Raw genomic sequence first — 25529 nt, 5'->3', positions numbered from 1 at the left:
GTTCGATTATGAGAAGCATGACATTACTCAGGACGCTAAGGTCTCTTCCGCGATAGCTATGTACAAGATACAACTGCAGATGGCCACGGAGGCTCAGGATCCTTCCTTTGATAAGAGCACATGGGATATTGAAGGCTGGAAGGCAAGGCTAGCAGAGTTGGAGGACGATGATGATGTTGAGGATATCCCTATGCTTGAAGGTGGAGATGTTGGTAAGGATCAGGGTGAAGCGAGTGGAGCTGGTGGTGATGGTGTAGCGAAGGTTTGAGCTGCGAGATTGGGCAATGATGGAAACTTCTAGACATAGCCGGAGCCCAATTTTTAAATTTTGATAGTAGTTTGTGGTGTCTGAAACAATTATGGTCTGTAATCTTCGAACAATAGTTTCTTAGGGTTAAGGATCCTGGATCCTTTGAACAATAGGTAGGATTGCAAAAGGTGGAGGGATCCTCTGTTTGGGGGATGAAGCCTTTGTGATCCTGCCGCTTTTACTTTCCTGCACAATGCTATGACCGCATAGACAATGGACACCCTTTGCCAACCCATGTGGACGGGCCACGTTTTGCTGGTAGAAATGTGGGTTGGCAATTTTGACAACTTTTTGAAAGGGTTAATGATCCTTCTGTTTAATATTATAACTTAACTTTTCTGGCTTATCTCGTGTTGTTATCTTTATCTTTTTATTTCTCAATTGCTATATTTGTTAAAATAACGAGAGTTGACAAAGTGTTTAATAAACTTAGGATATGATCCTGGATCAAATATCCTCATATTGAAAATTCTCAAAGTGTTTTAGTTCAAGGATCATTGGTTCGGTTGTCAAAGTATAAGGGTTGGTTAGGATAAAGAGTATAATCAAAAATAGTCAAGGATCATACCTGAGGATCCACGTTAGGATCCTAACCTTCAATCAAGATAACATAGATAAGACTTTGATAATTAATAAGGATTAAAGATCCTTATAGGTTTAGACTTCCAAAACCTGAAAAGTGAGATATAACTTGGGACTAAGCCAATGTAAAAGATAAATGAGTAACTGGGGACATGCCCAAAGTATAACTGAGGATGATCCCAGAGGATCACTGGGGACAAGCCCAAAAAGATAACTGGGGATGATCCCGGAGGATCACTGGGGACAAGCCCATAGGATAACTGGGGACAAGCCCAAAGGATCGTATGTAAACTGGAGTATGGCCCTTTCTGGCAACTATCCAAACTTAGTGACATGAAAATGTCAAAACCTTAGCTAACGTGAAAACGTTAGAAACCTTAGGAACGGATGTATGGTGCGTCCACCATTATACGTAGGATCCTAAATATAGCAAGTACGATGAGGTTGTCAGCCCCGAAAGTGGGTACTGGTCCCAAAGACGTGAACTATACCAGGATCATCGTGCGCTGCTGGCGGAAACTGGGGATAATCCCAAGGATAACTGGGGTTGTACCCAAGGATCTTTGGTGCTTTTGGAGATCTCTGAGGATTTGCTGAAGATACCTGAACTATCATAACTCAAATGGTTTGTGAGTAGAGGATGAAGGATACGTGATCCTTATCCTTAGGTAAAAAATAGGAAAATATAATAGTTTCTAGGATAAGCATATTACCAGAATGAGGATCATCGATGGCACCGGGATCCTTCAAGGATACTCCAATGTAAGGATCACATGCATGAAGGATCATGTTCACATGAAATATTTCTTTAAGTGAACAGCATTCCATGCTCTTGGCAACAAGTTCCCTTCCATGGTTAGCAGCCTGTATGCCCCCTTTCCTGCTTCGGCTTCAATTAAGTAGGGACCTTCCCATTTTGGTGCTAGCTTCCCGTCAGCAGGATTAATAGTATTTTGAAATGCTTTTCTTAATACCATATCTCCAACTTGGAACTTCCTTATCCTGACATTTTTGTTGTAGGCACCAGCCATTCTTTGTTGGTAGCTTGCCATCCTTATTCTGGCTAGATCCCTGATTTCCTCAATGGTATCCAAATCCTGAGCTAGAATTGCAGCATTTTCTTCAGGATCACGAGCACTGGTTCTAGCAGTTGGGATCACCATTTCTGTTGGGATCACTGCTTCTGCCCCAAATACTAAAGAGAAAGGTGTTTGACCAGTGGCGTTTTTGGGAGTTGTCCTATCAGCCCATAGCACATAAGGCAATTCTTCTGCCCATTTCCCTTTCTTGGATCCTAGCTTTTTCTTCAGATTGTTGATGATGATCTTATTGGATGATTCTGCTTGACCATTGGCTTGTGGATGAACTGGTGTTGATGTTATCATCTTGATTCCCCAACTGTCACAAAAGTTAGTGGTTCTCCTTCCAATGAATTGAGAACCATTATCACATATAATTTCAGAGGGAATGCCAAATCTGGTTATAATGTTTCTTTTGATAAAGGATATAACTTCCTTCTCTCTGACTTGAGCAAAGGCTTCAGCTTCTATCCACTTGGAAAAATAGTCAGTCATAGCAAGCATAAATACTTTTCCACCAGGTGCTTTAGGAAGCTTGCCAACTATATCCATTCCCCATCTCATGAACGGCCAAGAGGATGGTATTGGGTGTAAGAATTCGGCTGGTTGATGGAGGATATTGCTATGTCTTTGGCAAGGATCACACTTCTTAGCATACTCTACAGCATCCCTTTTCATGGTTGGCCAGTAGTATCCTGTTCTAAGGATCCTTGAGAATAATGCCCTGCCCCCAGTGTGGTTTCCACAATCTCCTTCATGGAAATCCTTCAACACCTCTTCAATTTCAGGATCCTCGATACATCTCAAATATGGTCCTGCAAGAGATCGCTTATATAATACATTATTCAGAATTGTGAATTGTGATACCTTAATCCTGAAAGCTCTAGGATTTTCTCCCATCGGGATCTCCCCATGTTGCAAGTATCCCATGATCGGTGAGATCCATGATCCTGAATGAGATTGGGCTTCTTCACTAGGGATCATTGCAGTATCCTCTTCTATTTCCATGGCCACCTGTTTTTCAATGGCAGGAGCCAGGATATGGATGATAGGGATACTTATATCTTCTGGAATCTTCAAGGATGATCCTAGGTTGGCCAATGCATCAGCTTCTGTGTTCTCCTCCCTTGGTACCTGTGTCAAGCTGAAAGAGACAAAAGAGAGTGCCAATTCTTTGACTATCTCTAAATATTTGGTTAATTTCTCGCCTTTAACAGCGTAGGATCCATTAAAGTGATTAGTGATCAATAATGAATCTACATATACTTTAAGATACTTTACCCCCATATCCTTAGCAATTTGTAAGCCAGCAATTAAGGCTTCATACTCAGCCTCATTGTTAGTTGCCTGGAACTCACAAGCTATGGAGTGGGGTATTATGTCCCCCTGTGGCGATTTTAGTAGGATCCCTAGCCCTGTGCCTTTGATATTTGAGGATCCGTCAGTGTGCAGGATCCAAGGATCCTTGGTCTCATCCAGCTGCTGGACCTCCAATTCTGCTTCCTTTTGTAGATCACTACTGAAATCAGCCACAAAATCTGCTAGTGCTTGAGATTTAATGGTTGTTCTCGGTTCGTATCTTATATCATGGGCACTAAGCTTCACTGCCCACTTAGCCATTCTCCCTGACATATCCGGTTTCCTGAGGACATTCTTAATTGGAAAATTAGTTTTAACAACAATAGTATGGGTTTCAAAATAATGCCTTAACTTAGTGGATGCCATGATTAATGCAAGGATGAGTTTTTCGAGGTGTGAGTACCTGGATTCGGCATCAAGTAGACTTTTACTTACATAGTAGATAGGATATTGTGTACCTTCGTGATCCTTAACAAGGACAGCACTTACAGTGGTTGAGGATACCGCCAGATATAAGGATAACACATCTCCTTTTTCCGGTTTTGCTAATGCTGGTGCTGAGGACATATATTCTTTTAGGGCTTGTAAAGCATTTTCATGCTTCTCAGTCCATTCGAACTTCTTATTCTTCCTTAGGATATCGTAGAATTCTTTGCACTTTTCTGAGGATTTCGATATGAACCTGTTCAGGGCTGCTATCCTGCCTGTTAGTCTTTGAACATCCTTGGCATTGGCAGGAGATTTGATATTTATTAATGCTTTGATTTGTTCCGGGCTTGCTTCAATGCCGGATAAACCTGAGTGCTCGAGTTCTTACTTCATCTAAATTCCTGCAAGGTGTCATAACAAGATCATCATAGAATAATGAATCCTTAAGAAGTCCCATTTTGAAGGCTTCAACAGCCGTAGCCATATCCAAGTTGGGAATATCCAAGGATTCTTTACTAAATTTAGTTATATAATCCCTTAATGATTCATTATTATTTTGAGTTATCCTGTACAAATCACTAGTTAATTTTTCAAATTTTCTACTACAAGAGAATTGGTTATTGAATAAATTAACTAAATTAGCAAATGAAGTAATAGAGTAAGGGGGAAGACTTAGCAGCCACTTAAGAGCTGATCCAGTTAGAGTGGATCCAAATCCTTTACATAGGCATGCTTCCTTCAACTTTTCTGGGATAGGATTGATTTCCATCCTTTCCCTGTATTGTGCTATATGCTCCTCTGGATCCGTTGTGCCATCATACAGCTTCATGGTAGGGATATGGAACCTTTTGGGCACCTCTGCATCACAAATTGGTGGTGCAAAGCGAGATACCTTGTGGCTTCCATCTGCAATCTCTGGGATAGGCTTGACTACCCCTGGAACACTTGAGATCATGTCCTTTAGTTTCTGTAATTCCCTGGCCATAGCGTGATTGATACCTGTATCCTGCATGAATCCATGGTTAGTGGTAGGATAATTATTTAAAGTGTTACCTCCCATTGGGTTCAAGTTAGGGAATCCATATTGCTGGGATTCTGGAACAACGGAGGGACCAGTGGAAGCAATGGTCTGCATTGGAATGAAGTCCCCTTGATGGACATCTAGACTCCCTGTTTGCAAACTTTTTAGGGATCCTGGCATCTGTAAGGATCCGGGTATCTGGGATGATCCTGGAACGAAGGAGGATCCTTGAACCTGGGATGATCCTGGAACAAAGGAGGATCCTTGGCCCTGGAATGATCCTGGAATAAAGTAGGATCCTTGAAACTGCTGTGCCCCCGGATAGGCTCCCGGATTCATGAAGGATCCCATGTACTGAGGATAGGATCCTATTGGCTGAAAATGTGAATCTGATGTCTGAGTCATTGCTGCCGAGTTGAGACGTGATCCTCTTGACTCCCCTGTGATCTGTACGACTGGGATCCCTGATGGCTGAGAGGTGACCATTGGAGTCTCAAAACTCAAGGATTTTGGCATCAGTGGAGAATGATCCTCTGCCGCTTTCTTTTGTCTTTTGAGATCTCCAATCTCCCTGAGGATCCTGTCATTAGTTTCATCCTGCCGCTGCATACGATCCTTCATCTGCAAAATTAAAGCAAACACATCACTAGTACTGGGAATAGAAGAATTCATAGCAGAAGAAGATGGAGGTTTAGAGAAGGAAGGGGTTGGTCTCTTCTCAGCATTTCTCTGGGATCCTGCCGGTGGAGGAGGTAGAGTGGTTTGTGCTGAGGTGACTGCAGACATCGCCGTGGAGGTGTTCTTCAATGATGAAGCCATGTAGTTCTTTGAAAATATTTCGAACAAAAGAATTTCTTATGAATGAAGCACCAATTGCCCCACGGTGGGCGCCAAACTGTTTTGGTCAAAAATCACACAAGGATAATGTAACCAAACTTTATGTAAACGGGGTATGATGCTTGGTTAGCTATGAAAGTAAAGGATCACTTCTGTGATAAAGATACAAAGACACAATGATTTATACGAGGAAAAAGCCCTTGATCAATGTATGATCTCCGGCATAAAAAACCTCGGGTGATGGCAACTACCGATCACCAACTTCAATATAATAAAAATGTAGTTACAACTTCGGATGATAATGAGCTGAGTACAAGGATCACTGAGTGTCTAAGTGTTCGAGAGTTGTGTCGTATGTCGTGTGTGTTCTTCCGAATGAAGAAGAGTGGTACTTATACATGTGTGGGTGACCTATTTTAGGTAAAATGACTAAATATCAGCTCATTACCCCTTTAGTAATAAAGATAATCTAGCCTAAATTGCTGCCCATAGATCAAGCCAAGTTTCCATATCCGGTACAACGTCCGTCTTCAATTTAGCTCTTGCCATAATTGTGAAAACGCGTTCCTTGATCATGATGTCTAGAGCATATCCTGCTAGTTGTTCCTGCAAAACAACATTGTATTAAGCGAAGGTGACCGTTAGAATAAGGATCACCATAACGTCCTATGATCCTGATCCTGAAGTCCAGCTGAGGATCACTGCCTGCCAAAGAAATAAGGATCACTGGTTAGGATCACGTATAAGGATCACTTATAGTAAAAATCCAGCCCTAACAACTACCTATATGGTACGAAATGTACAATTTACTCGGATCATAAAAGCCTCAAGTATTTCTTTGAACAGAAAGACTTGAATATGAGGCAACGAAGATGGTTAGAACTGATTAAAGACTATGATTGCGATATCCTTTATCACCCGGGAAAAGCGAATGTGGTGGCGGATGCACTAAGCCGAAAAGAGACTCCACCTTCAATTCGTGTGAGATCCATGAAAATAATAGTTACACCACATTTGCTTGAAATGATACGGGATTCCCAAATAAAGTCGCTTGAAGCGGAAGATTTAAAGAAAGAAAGGTTAAAAGGTGTGGTCGATAAGCTAGAAGAAAACTCGACCGGACTCAAGACGAGGTTCAGCCGAATTTGGATACCACGTTTCTGCGAAGTCAAGACTGCGTTACTTGAAGAAGCTCATAAGTCACGATATTCGGTCCACCCCGGGGCTACAAAGATGTATCGGGACTTGAAGGCCAATTATTGGTGGTCGGGCATGAAACGCGATATCGTCAAATATGTCGCAAAATGCTTAACATGCTCCTAAGTGAAAGCAGAACATCAAAAGCCATACGGAGAATCACAACCTTTGGAGGTACCGGTATGGAAGTGGGAGGAACTAACGATGGATTTAGTAACCAAACTTCCTAGAACGAAAAGGGGCATGATACAATATGGGTAGTCGTAGACCGACTTACGAAAAGCGCTCACTTTCTACCCATCAAAGAAGCTTACTCTTCCGAGAGGATGGCAGAAATTTATATGAATGAGATTATATCTCGACACGGGGTGCCCGTGTCAATCGTCTCAGACTGGGACACTAGATTTACTTCTCGTTACTAGCAAAAATTTCATGAGAGTGTGGGCACGAAGTTACACATAAGCACCGCCTACCACCCTCAGACTGACGGCCAATCAGAAAGAACCATTCAGACACTTGTCGATATGTTGAGAACGTGTGCCCTAGATTTTGGAGGGAGTTGGGATGACCATTTACCACTAGTGGAATTCTCCTATAATAATAGTTAACATAGTGGTATTCAAATGGCACCCTACGAACTACTTTCCGGGAGGTGTAGAACTCCCGTATGTTCGGGTGAAGTGGGGCAAAGGGAGCTTGCGCGAAGTGAATTAATAGCAGTAACAAATGAAAAGATTGAATTAATTAGAGCTCGACTGAAAACAGCCCAGGATCGACAAAAAGCTTGTGCAGACAAGAGGAGGCGCCCTATTGAATTCCAGGTCGGAGATTATGTTCTATTGAAAGTATCACCATGGAAGGGCATAATCCGTTTCTGTAAACGGGGTAAGTTAGGCCCTCGATATATCGGGTCGTTTAAGATCTTAGCTCGAGTTGGAAGGGTTGCATATCGATTAGAGTTATCGTCCTCACTAGACGGAATTCATAATACCTTCCATGTGTCGCAGTTGAGAAAATGTCTTGCGGATGATACAGCGTTAGTACCTCTCGATGACATCGAGTTGGACGAGGGGTTGAATTATGTTGAGAAACCAATAGCCATTAAAGATGTGAAAGTGAAGAATCTTTGCAACAAAGCTGTTAGACAAGTACTGGTCCAATGGGAACACCGAAGGGGGTCGGAACTTACATGGGAAGCGGAAGATGAAATGAGGAAGCACTACCCCTTTCTCTTTGGTATGTAAATGCTTGAATTTGTTATGTACACAGGTTTTGGGGACAAAACCTCTTTTAAGGGGGGTAGAATTGTAACATCCTGAAATTAATTTTAACACAAGAATAAGTTAAATCATGGAAGTGTTTAAATCAAACATTTAACAAGCTTCAAGGGAGTAATATGAAAAATTATAACTTAGTAAGGTTTAATTATGTTTAAACCAAAAACAAACATCCCGTACGTATGCTGGGATCGATCAAGGGCAGGGAAAACAAGGGTTACCCTTGTTCTTGCAAAATTCACCAATTGACAAGGAAAAATCAAAGTTTAATTGCTGCATGTTCTAAAGTTTCAATCATCTAAGCATATCTAGTGAAGTGGTAAGTCGAATTTCTGAATTTGGTGAATTTTAGGAAGAGGGTTTCAACCCAATCATGAATTCGTGTTATGATTTGTGTTAATTAGATGTTAGGGTTACTCCCTAGAATAGAAATCATGCTTGATTTTAGTTTAATTGGAAGAAAATTTTATGAAACCCACCTTGTGAAATTTGTATTTTGAATAGGAAGATCATAGGGATTATGATTATATGTAATCTTGATATGTGATTCTGCTTGTAATACTTGAATGCTAGATGAATTGGTGTAGACTAAAGAAATTGTAAGAACTAGGTTAATTATTGATGGCATGTATGATGAACTAGTAAAGTCATGCTTTAGATGTTGTACATTATGCTTTATAAATGGAACGCACACTAGGTGCTCGATGAAATGCTTGAAAGAATAATGATGTGTAATTTGGAACATAATAGAATGAATTGTGGGTACTAAACGAAAGAATGAATGTGTTGATATAGGCGTGAAGGAAGAAGGTTCAAATTCCAAGAAATCGGAAGGATCACAAGACCGAGGTATGTTCCGTTGCATACAAAACTTTACTTAAATTTTGTTAGTAATTATATCGAACAACCCTTGTTATAATGATTATTCCTTGTTATAATGATTACAGTGTTAGTAAATAAATAGCAAATCCCTTGCGGATTTGGTTATGCTAACGAAGAATTATGTTAAACTACGCAAGTCGACCGGTTCGTGTAAACTAGGTCGAGTAAGGATATGATACCATCCGTCTAGAACGGGCGGCCGTGAAAGCAAAAACGAATGTATGAAGTTCGATCCGTTATACGGATAGAACGAAAGGTTTATGTTGAAAGCAATCAACCCGATGTTACCGGGTCGTAAAAGGTATGCTTGAATATCTTTATGAGAATATATGTTTTACCCATTTAAATGGGTAAATCGAATGCATAAGGATAATGAATGAATTTAAACGAATGCGGCTATAAAGTGGCATCGTAAGCAAAATAAGTAATAGGACTAACTTTTTAAAACTTGTTGTTAAATGTAGGTAAATCCTCGACTTAGGCGATTAGATGGCTTGGAACGTGCACACTTGATCTACGCCCGCCTCACGCTTCCGTCACAAATTATTTTGATATGGGTTAAATTTTTGGTCATATGTATTTAACCTTATGTAGTATGTCGATGTCCTGTTGGGTAAAAACTTAGTAGTTTTAGTCATGTCGTGTTCAATGTAAACTTTGTCCGTCTTGGGTTTTGTCAAAGATGTTAAATGTTGAAGTTTGTTGTGTAAAACAGGTAATTAGTGGTTTTAAATGAATAGGTCATGCCGAAATTTTCAAAAATTTTCACTACATATTATACACGTTGAATTAAGTAAGGTATGGGGTGTATCACTAACAATGTGCTGGCATTCGTTAAGTTCATCAGCATCATTTGCTTCAGGATCATAGTCTGGCTCATTTCTCAAGATCACCTAGCTCTATTCTTCAGTTCAGAGTCCTCATATATCGGAACCTGGCTCTCTAAACACAAGCTTCTCAGGATCAATCAGCCTGGCTCTACTAATGTTGTTCCAAGATCATGCCCTGGCTCTCATTCAGCTCAGAATCATCACCTGGCTCAAGCTTACACCTGCACAATCTCTACCTCAAAATAAATTTCAAATTTAAACATTTCAAATTTTGATAGTCATACTTTCCCTCAAAATTTAACCAACATTCAGATGAACCACTTGTAAATTTGATTAAAACACATTCATTTCCAAACACAGATTCCTTTTCACAAACACGTCATCATGTTTAGCACTTGGAACTTTGAAAATCAGCTTTTCAACACCAGTTGTCAAAAATCTTTTTGGATTTTTCAAAAGTTTATGCTAGAACACACTAAAAACTTTTTGAATTTTTATAATAAAAATGCAGTAAAGAAATATTTACAGACACTATTTTTGTGAGTTTGTGTAAGAGGATCATATCAGTTTTTGAGACAAATCACTAATACCGTTAAGCTTCATTTCATTTTAAGTTCTAAACAATTCACCTAGATTGTCAGTATATTGGACCACTTAAATTTTCACACAAAGTTCAACTGTTTCGAGATACGATATTAATGTCTTAAGAACTTAAACTTATTCGCGTGTCCCACTACTTGAATATACTCCCGTATCCAGATCCCAATATTCAGTCTTACAGGTGAGTATACCACAGATGATATCTGTAAAGGGGTTAGATGCGAAACCGTGAGAGCTCAGGTCAGAACTTCCTTTCAGCAGAGAGATGACGGCTCGACTTTTGGTGTGTCCCCTTTAGAGGATCTTTTCTTCAAAAGCAATGATTATCAATTTTATTGTTTCATCATTTTGCTGAGGGCGAGCTTATATTTCAAAGCATTTGCAGAAAGTATTATACGGGGACTAGGTCAGAATTTCCATTCAGCAGAAGTCCCGGGATAATACCCCAGATATCACTGAGCATAAAGACCTAGTATCTCAGAAAGAGGGATCTTTCAAACAAGATTTCAGGGGTTACCTATATATCCAAGAAATGTTACCCACGAAATAAGCAAGTTTGAAATTTAGGTTTATATCTCGTTACAATCTACTAAATGTGCAAAAACCTACTGGCATATTCGCAGTGAGATTGTTTATCACATTTATACTTTCCATTTCTTTAGCATGTTGTGACAGTCCACTGATGTACTATCATTTCCTCTTTTTGACAACAAAACTCGTTTTTGTTTTTATCATGTTTTTGGCTTTTTCAAATTTTCTAATGTTTTTTGGATTTTCTGAAATTTTTACTCCCCTTAAAATGCAAACACATTTTAAAGAAAGTTTAAAAAACAAACTGAGCTTTTGACCCACTTAAAAAACTTTGAAAACAAACTATACAAGAAAGTTGACAAACTGATATCGAATCGCCTCAATTCGCCATCCACTCGGCATAAACAATCAGAACTCCCCTTTCAACAAACCATTTTCTCATTATGATTTCAAAACACTTAAGTTTGTTTTAATCAAAATGATTTTTCCAAAAAATAAGTTTCTTTTTACCACTTGTAGGGATTGGTTCATCATCTTGTTTTTCAACCATTTTAATGAGGATTACATCAAGTTCAACTTAATGACCTTGAGTAATCACTTTGTCAGTACAAACCTCTGTACCACTTGGAAGTAAAAACTTTGTAAGAAAATCAAGTACAACTTAATGTCCCTAATTTACCACTTGTAAGAACACAAACACCTGCATCAAGTGTAGGAATAACACATCTACACTCAAACATTTTACCAACTAGAATGCCGATTCCTGCTTCGCACTTACCAACCTGGAAGCTCTGGCATAGTCCATTACCTGTAAATTAATCAACATTAAAATCTTTCACAAAATCTATCATAATAAGAATGATACCGATTCCTGATCCACGATTACAAACTTGGGATCTCCGGCATAGTCCAGATTTTTCAAGGGAAAAGAATTTCCACCCAAGTCTTACCAACCTTGGGTGTTTTCAACTCTTGTTCAGTCGGGTTATAAGTTGCTTTCTTTGTTGCATAGAAATTTTTAACCCCTTTTACTTTCCCATCAATCATTTTCCCAAAAATTTTCATAACATTCCCATTGAATACTTTCTCAATATCAAATTCCTTCTGATCAGAAAAAAATTGATTTGAGATCTCAACCTTACCAACTTCGTGCTTAATATTTTCAAAATTCAGAGATGGAAATTTAACATCATCTTCTGAAGGCACAAATTTTTCTTCTTTTAATTCAACCTGTGGCTCCTCTGATTTTGTGGAATCAGGTTCATCGCCGACTTTCTCATCAACCCTTTTAACAACCCATATTTGGTTGTCTTTTGCTTTCTTTTTGTAAAAATTTTTCTTTGAACATTCACCATCTTCATAAGTAGAATTTTCAAAAGTTTTGAATGCTTCAGTTGGTGGTTCAACATCGACAACTTTTCCTTTAAGTTTTTTCGATATTCCCTATTTTGGTTTTGTCATTTGAGAACAAGTAGATGCAATGTGACCAGCTTCATTGCATTTGAAACAAGTTCGAGTATCTTTTCTGTGAAAAACTCCAGTTACTCTTCTTTTCATCTCAGCAAGAAACTCCTGGTTTGATTGCCTCCAGAACGGTTTCTTCTGTTCTTCCTCTGCACTTCCACCTGAAACAAATTTTGTATTCGTTTTAGAAATTTTGTCATTTTTATAATTTTCTGGTGGAACAAAACCCAATCCTTTCTTTTTGTAGCTACCCTTATGGTTTGGTTTCTTTTGAAAACCAGAACCAGAATTGTAACCCTTTTTCTTGTTTAATCGTTGTTGAACTCTTGAAGTGTATTTTTTAGGTTTTCCAGTAAGATTTAAATCTTTTATTTCAGAAATATTAATTTGTGTCATTTTGAAAACCTTTTTGATCATGTCAAAACGAACACTTCTTATTGGAAACTCTTTGTCAGAATATAACTTGTCAGAATCATTCAAGGTATATGCTACTTCGAATGTTTCATCATTCAAGTTTGATTTTGATAACAAAAATTCTTTACTGTAAGTCCTTTTATCCATCGTTTTTGAACTGTTGACTGACGAACTTGACCCTCCAGACTTAGACTTTGACTCAGACTCCTCATCAGTATCCAACACCTGATCGACCACCTTTTTTATTAACTCAGACTCATGATCAGTGTTAGACGAGGTGAACGTGACGTCAATGTTTTCTGGTAATTCATCAGTTGTTTCAGATTTTAGTTTTATATTGACTGCCTTTTTTACTTGCTCCACATTTGGCTTTCTGGGAGAATAACCTTCCCAGATCGGAGGCGAACACTTGCTATAGCTAACAGTCGGTTTCTTACCAGTATCTTTCTTCTTTGGCTTGTCGTCTTTGAATGCTTCAAAACCTGCAACAGTCGGATAAATTCGATCAATAAGATAATCAGAACTAGAATAACTTTGTAATAAACGTCTGATCCTCTCATTCTCAATTTTCTCCTTCTCCAACTCTTGCTTCAGCTCAGCATTTTCTTCAATGTAACGATTGATTGCTTTTTGTTTTGTCATCATTGTAGCATTCATCATTGTCAAAGCGTCTTCTCTCTCGGAGTTTGTCTTTTGAAGACCAGTTACTGTTCTGTTCAAAACGTGTAAGACTCCTTCACATAGTTGAGATTAAACAGTAATTGTTCCTTCATTTTCACAAGCTCAGCCAACTTCTCATCTTTTGCTGCACATTCCTTGCATGGTTCTAAACACTTTGTGCAAGGTTTGATGACTTCTACAATCTTTTCTACTTCGATGATTTTCTCCACTTCTACAACTTTTTTCATTTTCTTCAACTAGTCTTTTTATTGTTTGAAACATTTCTTTAGCAAATTGAACTTTATCATTAAAATCAAAATCTTCTTCTTGATCCATACTTTCACATTTCTTTTTTGTTTCAACAATCTCCTCAGCAACATTTTTAACTTCTTCATTTTGAACTATCTCTTCTTTTTTAACAACACCATCAATCTTCATTTGTTTCTGTTCTTTTGCTGCTCGTTTCTCCTTCAGTTTTTCCAAGCGATCTGCAAAATAGAAATGAAAACTTTCAGGAGAGAGATGAGATTTTGCAATATTAATATGTTTTTCTTCCTCATCATCACTACTATCATCAGTTGGAGAGTGATCAAACTCTACTGATTTGTCAGAACAGTCATCCGAAGAACCAGAATCAGATGGTGTTTGATCAAAGACAGCTTCTCTTTCTGATCCACTTGTAGGATCGTGTATTTGACCCGAACGAGTCGTTCAGAGGAGTTTTACTTTGTTTCAGAGGCGGAAACTAAGAAACAAAGGTAGACACAGCTTGAATATCACTTTAATACTCTTTCTAAACTTTCTTCAAAACTCTGTGAACTTTCATCAGATGAAACAGACTTTTCATCTTCATTCTTCACACTCTCACCGATAGATTTCATCCACTCGGTAAACATATCTGGTTCTTTCACAATCTTAGCAATGAAAGCTTTCAAATCTCCATTTTCATCCGTAAACATATCCCAGCAAAAGCCTTCAGGTAGTCTTTCATCATCTTGATCAATTAAGCATGCTTTGCTGACAGATGAAATGTATTTGTTCCAGTCAAAATTTTCTTGGTTCACCAAACATGCTCTGTTTGAATCTTCTATCACTTTTCTACCATGACCCACTTGTGGTTCTTGTTGTTGTTGCTGACCAACTTGTTGGTATATGGGTTTCCGATAGTAGTCATCTTTTCCAAACGGATTCTTTGCATCATTCGCATCTCTATTCTTGCATTCCCTCTTGAAATGACCTTTCTCCCTGCATTTAAAACAAGTAACTTTAGATTTATCAAAACCTAAAGTAGAAACATGTGCATCAAGAAAGTCATTTCTCTCGGTAATCATCTTAAACTTCTCAGCTCTTCTAAGGACACTAGCTAGACACCATTTGATATCCATGAGCTCCATCTCTTCAGCATCTATCTGATCGTAATCCTCCTTTGTTAGCATAGGATTCCCGATCCGTCCTGCAACTAAGCCTTCATAAGATAGAAGCACGGAACCAAGTAATGCCATGTGATCTTTTGCAACCTCTTCAGAAAAACTTTGACCATCTGGAAGATTCAAAGCAATGTTGCATTGTATCACACAACCATTTCCATTTTTAGAACTTTGATGCTGAAAGCTTGATGTTGTTTCTTTTGGATTAACACTTGGATATGAAAGAGAAACCACTGCTTTTGTTTGAACTTTGATCAACTTTTTCAGATGAATCTCCAGCACTAAAAGCAGTTTGGATTTTCGGGCTTTTTTCAACTTCTGGAACACTACCCTTGTAATACATTTTCACATCTTGTTGACCACTCGGACTGTTCATCCTTGCAATCTTTTGCTGTTCCAAATCTTGACTCTCAATCTTCTCAATAAACTGAGAAATTGTAAACCCATCGTATACCCCAGTGTTCTTTAGAATCATCAAGTAAGTACCCCATTCCTTTTGCGGTAAAGCATCAGCTAACTTGTCGACCCATTCTTCACGATCTTTGGTTATGCTCAGCATCGACATGGATCGCACTAAATGGCAATATCGTTCAATTAGTTTCTTTGTATCTTCCCCGGGCAAACTAGTGAAAAGATCAAATTCTTTCTTAAGTAATGCCTTTTTGCTCTTAATCATATTCTCACTACCCTCAAACTTGACTTTAAGAGCATCCCATATCGATTTTGAAGTTTTGTCATGTTGGAGTAATACAAAGATGTCTTCTTTGATAGCTTGCTGAAGTAAACTAATCATCATCTTTTCAGCTCTGTACATTTCTCGTTCTTGGTCATTAAACTCTGAGATTTATTTTTCAGTTTGCAGTTCAGTACGAGGTAGAACATATCTCTTCAAAATACACTCCCACGATCTTAGATGGTTAGCTTGAACCCAGTTCTCGAAGCGATCTTTCCATCCATAATATTCTTCAATGCTCATTAGTTTCGGGGGTTTTTGTGTTGTTCCGGTTTCATTTTCCAGATTCATGTTTTGAGCAATCGAAGCCGGAGTAATTGAAGATGTGGCGAAAGCGTTGAAAAATTCTTCACTCATGATTCTTGCAATTTCAAGCGAAATATGATAACCTGTTCAAGCGGAATACCTGAAACACAATTTCAAGCGAAATAAGCTAGTTCAAGCGGAATAAAACTTTTCAACAAAACAATCCTGATTTCGCTTGAAATTCAAGTGGAATAAGGTACTTCGAGTGGAAACAGGTATTTCGAGCGAAATCACTGATTTCGCTTGAAACACTTTCAAGCGGAATAGGTCTTTTGGAGCGGAATCAACAGCTTTTGAAGCGAAATACCATATTTCGCTTGAAATGACAAGCGAAATAAGATGCAATCTCGAGCGGAATCACCTGGTTCGGTCAAGCGGAATCACATCTAAGGTCAATTTTACCCATTTTTAAGCTGTATTTTAGCATGAAACTTTCAAGGGTTTGTTAATATGTAGTTTTACACATTCTGTGAAAAATTGATCCAATTTTGACTGTTAAAATTTGTTTTAATGAGGAAAGAAGGTGTAGAAGAAAGAAAATGCTATGAAAATCAGCTGAAATCTGCAGAACTCCTCCTCCTGAGCTCTGATACCACTTGTAGGATCGTGTAATTGACCTGAATGAGTCGATCAGAGAAGTTTTGATCTGTTTCAGGTGCGGAAAACAATAAACAGACTTAGAAACAGCTTGTTCTTCACTTTAAACACTTGTTTGATTGATTTAACAGCTTGTACAATCAGAATTCAATCCGGCAGCACCTCGGTATGAATTCAGCAACTCTACTATATGATTTCGCTTGTAACCTATATATAGTGTGGAGATTTCGCTTGAATCACACACTCATCAGTTCGAGCGGAATTAGGAATTTGGTGATTCCGCTTGAAAATGACCAAAGTCATTTCAAGCGGAATAGCATCCTCAAGCGAAATCACCTTCAATTACATATAAAACATGCTATTTTCTCGATCTACGTGCCCTGATCTAAACAATCTAGTCTAAGACTCGATACAAGACGAAGTCGACAGATGCATGCACTAACAGTGGAGGTCATTGATCCAGGCTACTGGGAAGATCCCGTTGTATAATCTGTCATGGGAACAGTTTGTTGCTTTAATCAAAGAGAATTTTTGTCCTCAACATGAAGTTGAGAAAATTGAGTCCGACTTCTTGACCTTGGTCATGAAGAACTTGGACTGCCAGGCATACCTTACCAGTTTCAATACCATGTCACGATTGGTTCCATACTTGGTTACACCGGAACCAAAACGTATAGCCCGTTTTATTGGAGGTTTAGCTCCGGAGATTAAAGCAAGTGTGAAGGCATCTAGACCCACCACTTTCAGGTTAGTGGCTGATTTGTCATTATCTCTTACCCTCGATGCGGTCAGGCAGAGATCGCTTAGAAATTCTGATGAGGGGAAGAGGAAACGTGAGGATGATAACTCACACCGTTCAGATAAGAAGCGTAAAGGGAACTCTAATCACAAGAAGAGTTCGGGATTTAAAAAGGATTATCATCATTCGAGAGAGAAGCCCAAATGCAAGACTTGCAAGAAACGCCATCTGGGAAAGTGCAGGTATGAAAAAAAAAATCCCAATCATAGCCTAGGGCTTGTGGGATCTGTAAATCTAATGAGCATAAGACATTGGATTGTAAAAAGATAAAGGATGCAACTTGTTACAACTGTAACGAGAAGGGACATATCAAGTCTAACTGCCCAAAGTATGCCAAGAAACCTGAAGACGGTAAGAAGACCAATGCTCGGGTCTTTCAAATGAATGCACAAGAAGCAATTCAGAATGACAATGTGATAACAGGTACCTTTCTTATCAATGATGTTTATGCAAGGGTATTATTTGATTCGGGTGCAGATAAGTCGTTTGTTGATGATAAGTTTTGCAAGTTATTAAATATGCCGGTTAGAACCCGAAGCATAAAATATGAGGTAGAATTGGCTAATGGTACTATAGAAACTGCCTCAACTGTGTTAGATGGATGTTTTATATCCATTAGGAACCACTCTTTTCCGTTATCTTTGCTTCCTTTGAAACTAGCTGGTTTCGACATAGTGATAGGCATGGATTGGTTGTCTTCTAATCAAGCTCAGATCGTTTGTGATAAAAAGCAAGTGGTTATCAAGACTCCTTATAGCGAGCCCTTAACAATTCAAGGAGATACTCAGTATGGGTTGCCTAAGCAAGTGTCTATGCTTAAAGCGTCGAAGTGTATGAAGAAAGGTTTTGTCATTTATATGGCACAAGTAACCATGGATGAACGAACCAAAGCCCAAGATTGAAGACATCCCTGTTATTTTTTAATATCTAGAAGTATTCCCTGAAGAACTAACTGGTTTACCTCCAGATAGGCAAGTGGAGTTCAGAATTGACATTATTCCTAGAGCCGCACCAATTGCAAGAGCACCTTATCGGTTAGCACCAACTGAAATGAAAGAGTTGAGAACTCAGTTAGATGATTTGTTGGCAAAAGGTTTTATTCATCCTAGCTCGTCCCCTTGTGGAGCGCTGATTCTATTTGTGAAGAAGAAGGATGGCTCGATGCGTCTATGCATCGATTATCGCAAGCTAAACAAGGTTACAATCAAGAATAGATATCCACTGCCCAGGATCGACGATCTGTTCGATCAACTGCAAGGGGCTAGTTACTTCTCCAAGATTGATTTGAGGTCAGGTTACCATCAGCTGAAGGTCAGAGATGAAGATGTGCATAAGACTGCATTCAGGACTCGTTATGGTCGCTATGAGTTCTTGGTGATGCCTTTCGGGCTCACCAATGCACCAGCAGCATTCATGGATCTCATGAATCGCATCTGCAAGCCATATTTGGACAAGTTTGTCATTGTATTTATTGATGACATACTTATTTACTCAAAGAACCAGACTGATCATGAAAAGCACCTTCGAAGTATTCTTAAACTTCTTCAGCAAGAGAAGCTCTACGCCAAGTTTTCAAAGTGTGAGTTTTGGCTTCGTGAAGTCCAATTTCTTGGACATGTGGTTAGTAAGCATGGTATCTAGGTGGATCCCACTAAGATTGAAGCCATCATGAATTGGCAAGAGCCAAAGACACCCACAGAGATTCGTAGCTTTTTGGGTCAGGCAGGATATTACAGGCGTTTTATTGAAAACTTCTCAAGGATTGCCGCACCCCTAACTTCATTAACTCGCAAGAATATAAAGTTTGTTTGGGGTCATAAGCAACAAGAATCCTTTGATATTCTTAAGCAGAAGTTAAGCAAGGCACCTGTGTTGACATTGCCTGAAGGGATTGAAGAATTTGTGGTTTACTGCGACGCATCGCACACTGGCATGGGATGTGTGCTTATGCAGAAGGGCAAAGTTATTGCTTATGCTTCCCATCAATTAAAGGTGCACGAGAAGAATTACACCACCCACGATTTGGAGTTGGGTGCCGTTGTATTTGCACTAAAACTTTGGAGGCATTATTTATATGGTACCAAGTGTGTGATCTATTCTGATCACAAGAGCCTTCAGCATCTGTTTAACCAAAAGGATCTGAACATGAGACAGCGTCGATGGATGGAAACTTTAAATGATTATGATTGTGAAATCAGATATCATCCAGGCAAAGCGAATGTAGTCGCCGATGCCTTGAGCAGGAAAGAAAGGGTTAAGCCTATTAGAATCAATGCCAAGAGCATTGAATTAAAGAATAGCCTGATTGAAAGGTTATTAGCCGCTCAAAAGGAAGTTGTGTTAGAAGCTAACTTCCCAAATGAAAAGTTGGGTGTGACTGCCGATCAATTGTCTTGTGACAAGGATGGAATCCTAAGATTGAATGGACGAATATGGGTTCCAGTTTATGGAGGACTCAAGGACGTTATTCTTCAAGAAGCCCATAGCTCCAAATATTCTGTTCATCCTGGTAGTGATAAGATGTATCAGGATTTAAAAGCAAATTATTGGTGGATAGGTTTGAAGAACTCTATAGCCACTTATGTGGCCAAATGTTTGACGTGCGCGCAAGTTAAAGCCGAACACCAGAAGCCGTCAGGTTTGCTGCAACAGCCTGAACTTCCCACCTGGAAGTGGGAAATGGTAACCATGGATTTTATCACTAAGTTACCAAGAACGAAGCGAGGAAATGATACTATTTGGGTTATAGTAGATAGACTGACCAAGTCAGCCCACTTCTTACCTATTAAGGAAACACACAGCTCAAATAAGTTAGCTCAGCTGTACGTGGATGACATAGTATCTCTCCACGGAGTGCCAGTGTCTATTATCTCTGATAGAGATACTAGATACACATCTCATTTTTGGAAAAGCTTTCAGCAATCTTTAGGCACTCGATTAAACTTCAGCAGTGCATACCATCCTCAGACGGATGGGCAAAGCGAGCGCACAATTCAAACACTGGAGGATATGCTAAGGGCATGTGTTATTGATTTAGGTGGAAGTTGGGATGATCATCTTTTGTTGATTGAATTTTCGTATAATAATAGTTATCATTCAAGTATTCAAGCTGCACCTTTTGAAGCTTTGTATGGGAGGAAGTGCAGAACGCCAGTTTGTTGGGAAGAAGTTGGAGATGTCCAATTAACAGGACCTGATATAGTCCTGGAGACGACATATAAGATTGTTCATATACGTGATCGTCTAAAAGCTACCAGTGATAGACAGAAAAGCTACGCAGATAAAAGGCGTAAACCTCTGAAATTCGAGGTAGGTGACAAAGTCCTACTTAAGGTATCACCTTGGAAAGGGGTGATGCATTTTGGAAAGAAGGGCAAGCTGAGCCCAAGATACATAGGACCATTCGAGATTATCGAATGTGTCGGAACAGTTGCTTACAAGCTGGATTTGCCAGAAGAGCTTAGTGGAATTCATAATGTATTCCACATCTGCAACTTGAAGAAATGTCTAGCCGATGAGTCGTTAGCAATGTCGCATAAGGACGTGCAAATTGATGAGAGCTTGAAGTTCGTTGAAAAACCTTTGTCGATCGAGGATCGACAGGTTAAGAAACTTCGAAGAAAACATGTGCCGATTGTGAAGGTTAAGTGGGATGCCCGGAGAGGTCCCGAATATACGTGGGAGGTTGAATCCACCATGAAACAGAAGTACCCTCATTTATTTCAGTAAATCTCAAGGTCGAGATTTCTTTTAAGGGGGTGAGGATGTAACACCTTGTAAAATCGCGTCCAATATAATAAAGACACGTGTCATGAACTTTAAACGTGTTATAAACCCGGATCATGTTAAGAGATAACTGGAAGGATTAAAAGTGTCAACATGTTAAATTGTTACCTATGAGCGACCTTTAATCGTTTCCAGACTTTTGTAAAAACATTAATACACCCTCTTGGGTATCTGATAAAGAATTTTATAAATATCCTGTTAAATCTTGTGTTTAATATTCAAAGTTGAAAAGATTGGAATCCTAGGTGTTGATTCGACAAATTTCTCATTCACATGATTTCTACAAGACTCCAAACAATACTTATGCATGACAACACTTCCAAGAGAGTTCAGGTCTGATCTTATGGTCCCCTCCTGCTAAAAAGGACATTAGATTCGAGTTATGGTGATTACATGGTCAAAACCTAAAAGTTCTCAAAGTTTTTTCTTCTGATCAAAGGCTTTCGGACCGCAAGGCATCTGCTTTACAGACCATAAGGAGGCTTAACTGGGCGATAAATTTAAATAGCGGATACGAACCGCAAGGCCCTGGCTTACGGTCCGTAAGAACTGTAACTGGGCAGAAAAATGGACAACTGCAGGTTCAACCAGTTCCACCGCCTTTATAAGCTAGTTTTTCGATTCTATGGACTGTACAAGTGTTTTTAACAGCCTAGGGACACCTGGGAACATCTGGTAACATTCTAGGGACACTTGCATTAATCCTAGACAATCCAAAACACTATATAAAGGCCTTGTTCTTGCTTCACTTGAAATCTCACCTCAAAATTTTACTTCAAAACCCATTCTATGGAGATTACTGGAATTCAAGAAAGTTTTCTTAAGTTCCAAATTCGTGTTAAGGACCATTGTAAGTGTTCTTAACTCCTTAAGTTCAAGTTTTATTAGTCTAATGACCAAAAGTCAAAGTCAAAGCCATCGTAATTAAGCTTTGACTTAGTGATTAATCACTAATGGTCCAGCCATTATTCGAATTGAAAATGGCATTGGATTGGTAATTATGTGGGTAATAAACCCTTAAAAGGGCACCCACTGATTATCACTCTAACTTGGTCAATTATCGAGTAAAACTTAATATTAAAAAGTCAACAGAAGCTATTTTTGCAAATAAATTCATAACTGATAATGTAGAAGTTATGAAACCTGTTTTAAAACTAAAATAACTTGGTAAATAATGTAAGAACATGTCTAGGCATGGTCAGCCCGACAATTCTGAGGTTAGGCTCGGTTCGGAACCGAAAGTCGCAAAAGTAGACTTTTGCTTTGACTTCCAGTTCTGACCCGATTTAGCTTAGTTTAGATATGCCCTAAGGTTCCTTTAGGACCATATTATAAGTTAGTAAAACCCTCTGAGGTTATACTACATGGTTCCTTATTAATCCGATTCATTTGCATGTTCCGTTATATGCTTAAAAGTTGACTATTATGCACTTTTGATAATAAAACGAGATTTTTGAAAATGTGAGAGGACAAAAACCTTTGTTACTGAAATATAAACATTTCCTTAAATTTTCACATCAGTTCGTGGTCTAAAATGCGAGTTATGCTCCATATCGTAAATTAAAGCCTTTTTATTAATTAGACGGCATTTTCGACATAAAACCTATTTAAACCCAAATTTTGACACCAAACCTTTTACCCAATGATGTAATATAATATTTTGGGATTTTTGGAGATTTTTATTTATTTTTAAACTGATCATAACATAGGGTTCTTGCATTGATTCGGTAATTGACGGTTATGCCCTTTTTGCTAATACAATGAGTTTTACACATCCTTTACATACCAAAACTTTTTCTACTGAATTTATATATATTAAATAAGTTATTTCAAATAGTAAAGGCTGATCAAAATCTCAGATTTCCTAAATTAACCCGAATATCGTCAAATACCGACTTTTATGCGATTTAGGCGCATAGTTTGGTTTAAAACCATATTAGGCACCTAAGACTTGTTACCTACTGATGTTATGAGTAAATTTTTATACTTTAACAGTAAGTAAAAGTTTTGAAATCAGAATTCCAAATTAACCCTAAAGCTTATGTGAAATTACCAAAATGCCCCTTCGGTGCATAGTTTGGTCATAAATGATAAATTTCACATAAGTACAATATCTTACTGATATAACTTATTAAATTAAATATTTTTACTGATCATTTTAGACCAGAACCTCAAATTATTATTTAATCCCTTTTATAGTTTTTAAAATGACCAAAATACCCATACGGGGATTAAATTGAGTTTAATTTCGTTTTGGGCATAATGGAAGGTATCCTACGGATATCATAACACATTTTAAGCATATTAACTTAGGGAACCTGTACATGACTCATTTGGTTACCCGTTATGCATTTTTCGCATTCGGTACGGTTTATGTGACTAAATTGCATAAATTGACCGAAACGGGTCGAACCTCATCATTTTTACTTCAAAATCCAGAATGTATTTAGTTTACCCATATTATACAAGTCTCCAGACTTGCCAGGTCTAAATCACATTCTAATCCGGTCTTCGCTTAATCTTGCGTTTTGAACCGTAAACCTTTCATTAAAACTAACCGGTCTAAGCTTAAACTTAAGTAAGTCCCGTTAGGAATCTAATAGGTTATTAAAACCTTCGTTCCAGATTTAGGAGCCCAGTAAAAGATATTTGCACTTGCTGATTGTATACGGCTGAGATAGATTTGAATATTTTGCTCAGGTAAATACTTTAACTTATTTTCCCTTATACGGGCTTGGGGTACGGTATATAAAAAAATACCGCTTGGTCGGGTATTGAATTTTTAATCATATGAAGGTTAAATCATTGAGATAACCCGTTTAATATGTTTTGTTTGTTTTAAGCCTTTGTGGGGTTAATGACCATGTCCTGGATATCCTCGGCTCATTCATTGAAATGGCCACGATTTAAGCACGGGGTGTAGCATACACTTGTCGGTGCGTATGTAAAATAATGTACCCTCCTGTTCGAGAATAACTCGCTGTGGGATATATTTTGTGGTGTCTCTATTAATCTGTAACCCGGTATTCAACACCGGGCTACTGAACGTATAACAAACATTTAACTCTTTTACAAGTTTATTTTTTAAATAATTATCCCAAGTTATAAAAGATTATTTGTGCCTTGTGCATTTAAATCAATTTTCTTAAAACATTTTCAAAAGTGTCAGTTAATTGTATTTACCAGTGTAAACTGATATATTTTCCAAAAGGTTAAGTGCAGGTACTATGCGAAATAGGCTAGCTACTCCTGACTGAATAAATAAAGAGTCTTGCAAGTTTTATCGCTTTAAAATCTGTTGTATATTTCCTTTGTTTTGATCCGCCTGTGGATCTTTTTAAATTCCATTTGTAATACTTATGTTACTTTCCATTTGGGTTGTAATATTTCTACTTTAGACTTCCGCTGTGCATTTAACTGTGATTATTGATTATGATGATATCAACTACGTCACGATACTCCCCATCGGGCCCACCAGTAATACGTGGAAATATCGGGGTGTGACATTCTTATAATTACTGTATTAAGGGTTTTACATTTTTTAAGATATTCTAGTTACTCAAACCAGTACTCGTCACACGCCCATTTCGGTGATTGTGGTCACATAACTATTGGCTAACCCGTTGTCTAATAGCTACGCTTATCAAGTAGTTTATACAATACCCCACATACCGGCAGTAATTTAAGAATACAAACACTTAATCCCTTGTAATTATAAGTAATAACTGGAAAACATTTAGGGTTTTAAAAACATTTAAGTATCACATAATGTGAAGAAAAGATAATGTCTCACTTTGCAGAAATAGGGTTTTGATTTTATAGCCTCCTGGTATTAAGCTTGGATTCCTAGTTAAACATACAATGCAACACATATTAGTGTAAGAAACCCAATTCAAACTTTAACGATAATCACGAGATCAATACCTCAACCTAGTTAACAAAGTATAGCCTTATTCAGACAGCACTTTGGCATCCGTTGATTGGTTTTAAGATCAATCGAACAAGGTATCGTACCAGTGATTAGGGTTTAGTACACTTCCTACGGAGCAGAGTTTCGAGTTTCAGGGATTCGGGTATTAGAACGACAGAACGAGAGAAAGATATATCCAAAATTTGGTACACTGAACTCATCCTACCCCTCTTCCTTATATAGCCTCACCTGGCTTTCCAGGTGCGTCACGGGAGAGGCAGGGGTTCCCCTCGCGTGGCGCCTGAGATGCCAACTAGGGCTAGGTAAGCTCTGCCACTTGTATAGCCTTGCCACTTGTCGCGCAACGGGGCTATGTGTCTTGGTACTATACTGCGCGGCGCGAGAGAATAGGAGATATCCCTGCGACGTTCCTTAGTGTCCTGGTTTCGAATACTTAGTTTAATAAGTTGGGTCTTGTCATGCATGTTCGGCGTTTTGA

General features: G+C 38.5%; 1 protein-coding gene and 1 long non-coding RNA gene across 2 annotated transcripts; both read left to right on the top strand.

The window, feature by feature from the left end:
* The first annotated feature begins 7437 nt into the window (after positions 1 to 7437).
* Positions 7438 to 8058, top strand: LOC110869918. The gene has a single exon (XM_022119121.1). The coding sequence runs from the start codon at positions 7438 to 7440 to the stop codon at positions 8056 to 8058; it is 621 nt and encodes a 206-aa protein (XP_021974813.1).
* A 243-nt stretch (positions 8059 to 8301) lies between these two features.
* LOC118481076 lies at positions 8302 to 9518 on the top strand. Its single transcript, XR_004864317.1, has 3 exons — positions 8302 to 8410; positions 8887 to 8940; positions 9438 to 9518. It is a non-coding gene; the product is annotated as an uncharacterized LOC118481076 (long non-coding RNA).
* The last annotated feature ends 16011 nt before the right edge of the window (positions 9519 to 25529 follow it).

Source organism: Helianthus annuus, chromosome 8 (genome assembly GCF_002127325.2).
Source record: "Helianthus annuus cultivar XRQ/B chromosome 8, HanXRQr2.0-SUNRISE, whole genome shotgun sequence".
NCBI classification, from domain to species: Eukaryota; Viridiplantae; Streptophyta; class Magnoliopsida; order Asterales; family Asteraceae; genus Helianthus; species Helianthus annuus.
Note: the sequence above shows the minus strand (reverse complement) of the source record. Positions and strands in the feature narration are given on the sequence as shown.

What these genes read in the sequence shown, in the direction of transcription:
- LOC110869918 (XM_022119121.1), top strand. Translation starts at nt 7,438, where the DNA reads ATGGCACCCTACGAACTACTTTCCGGGAGGTGTAGAACTCCCGTATGT.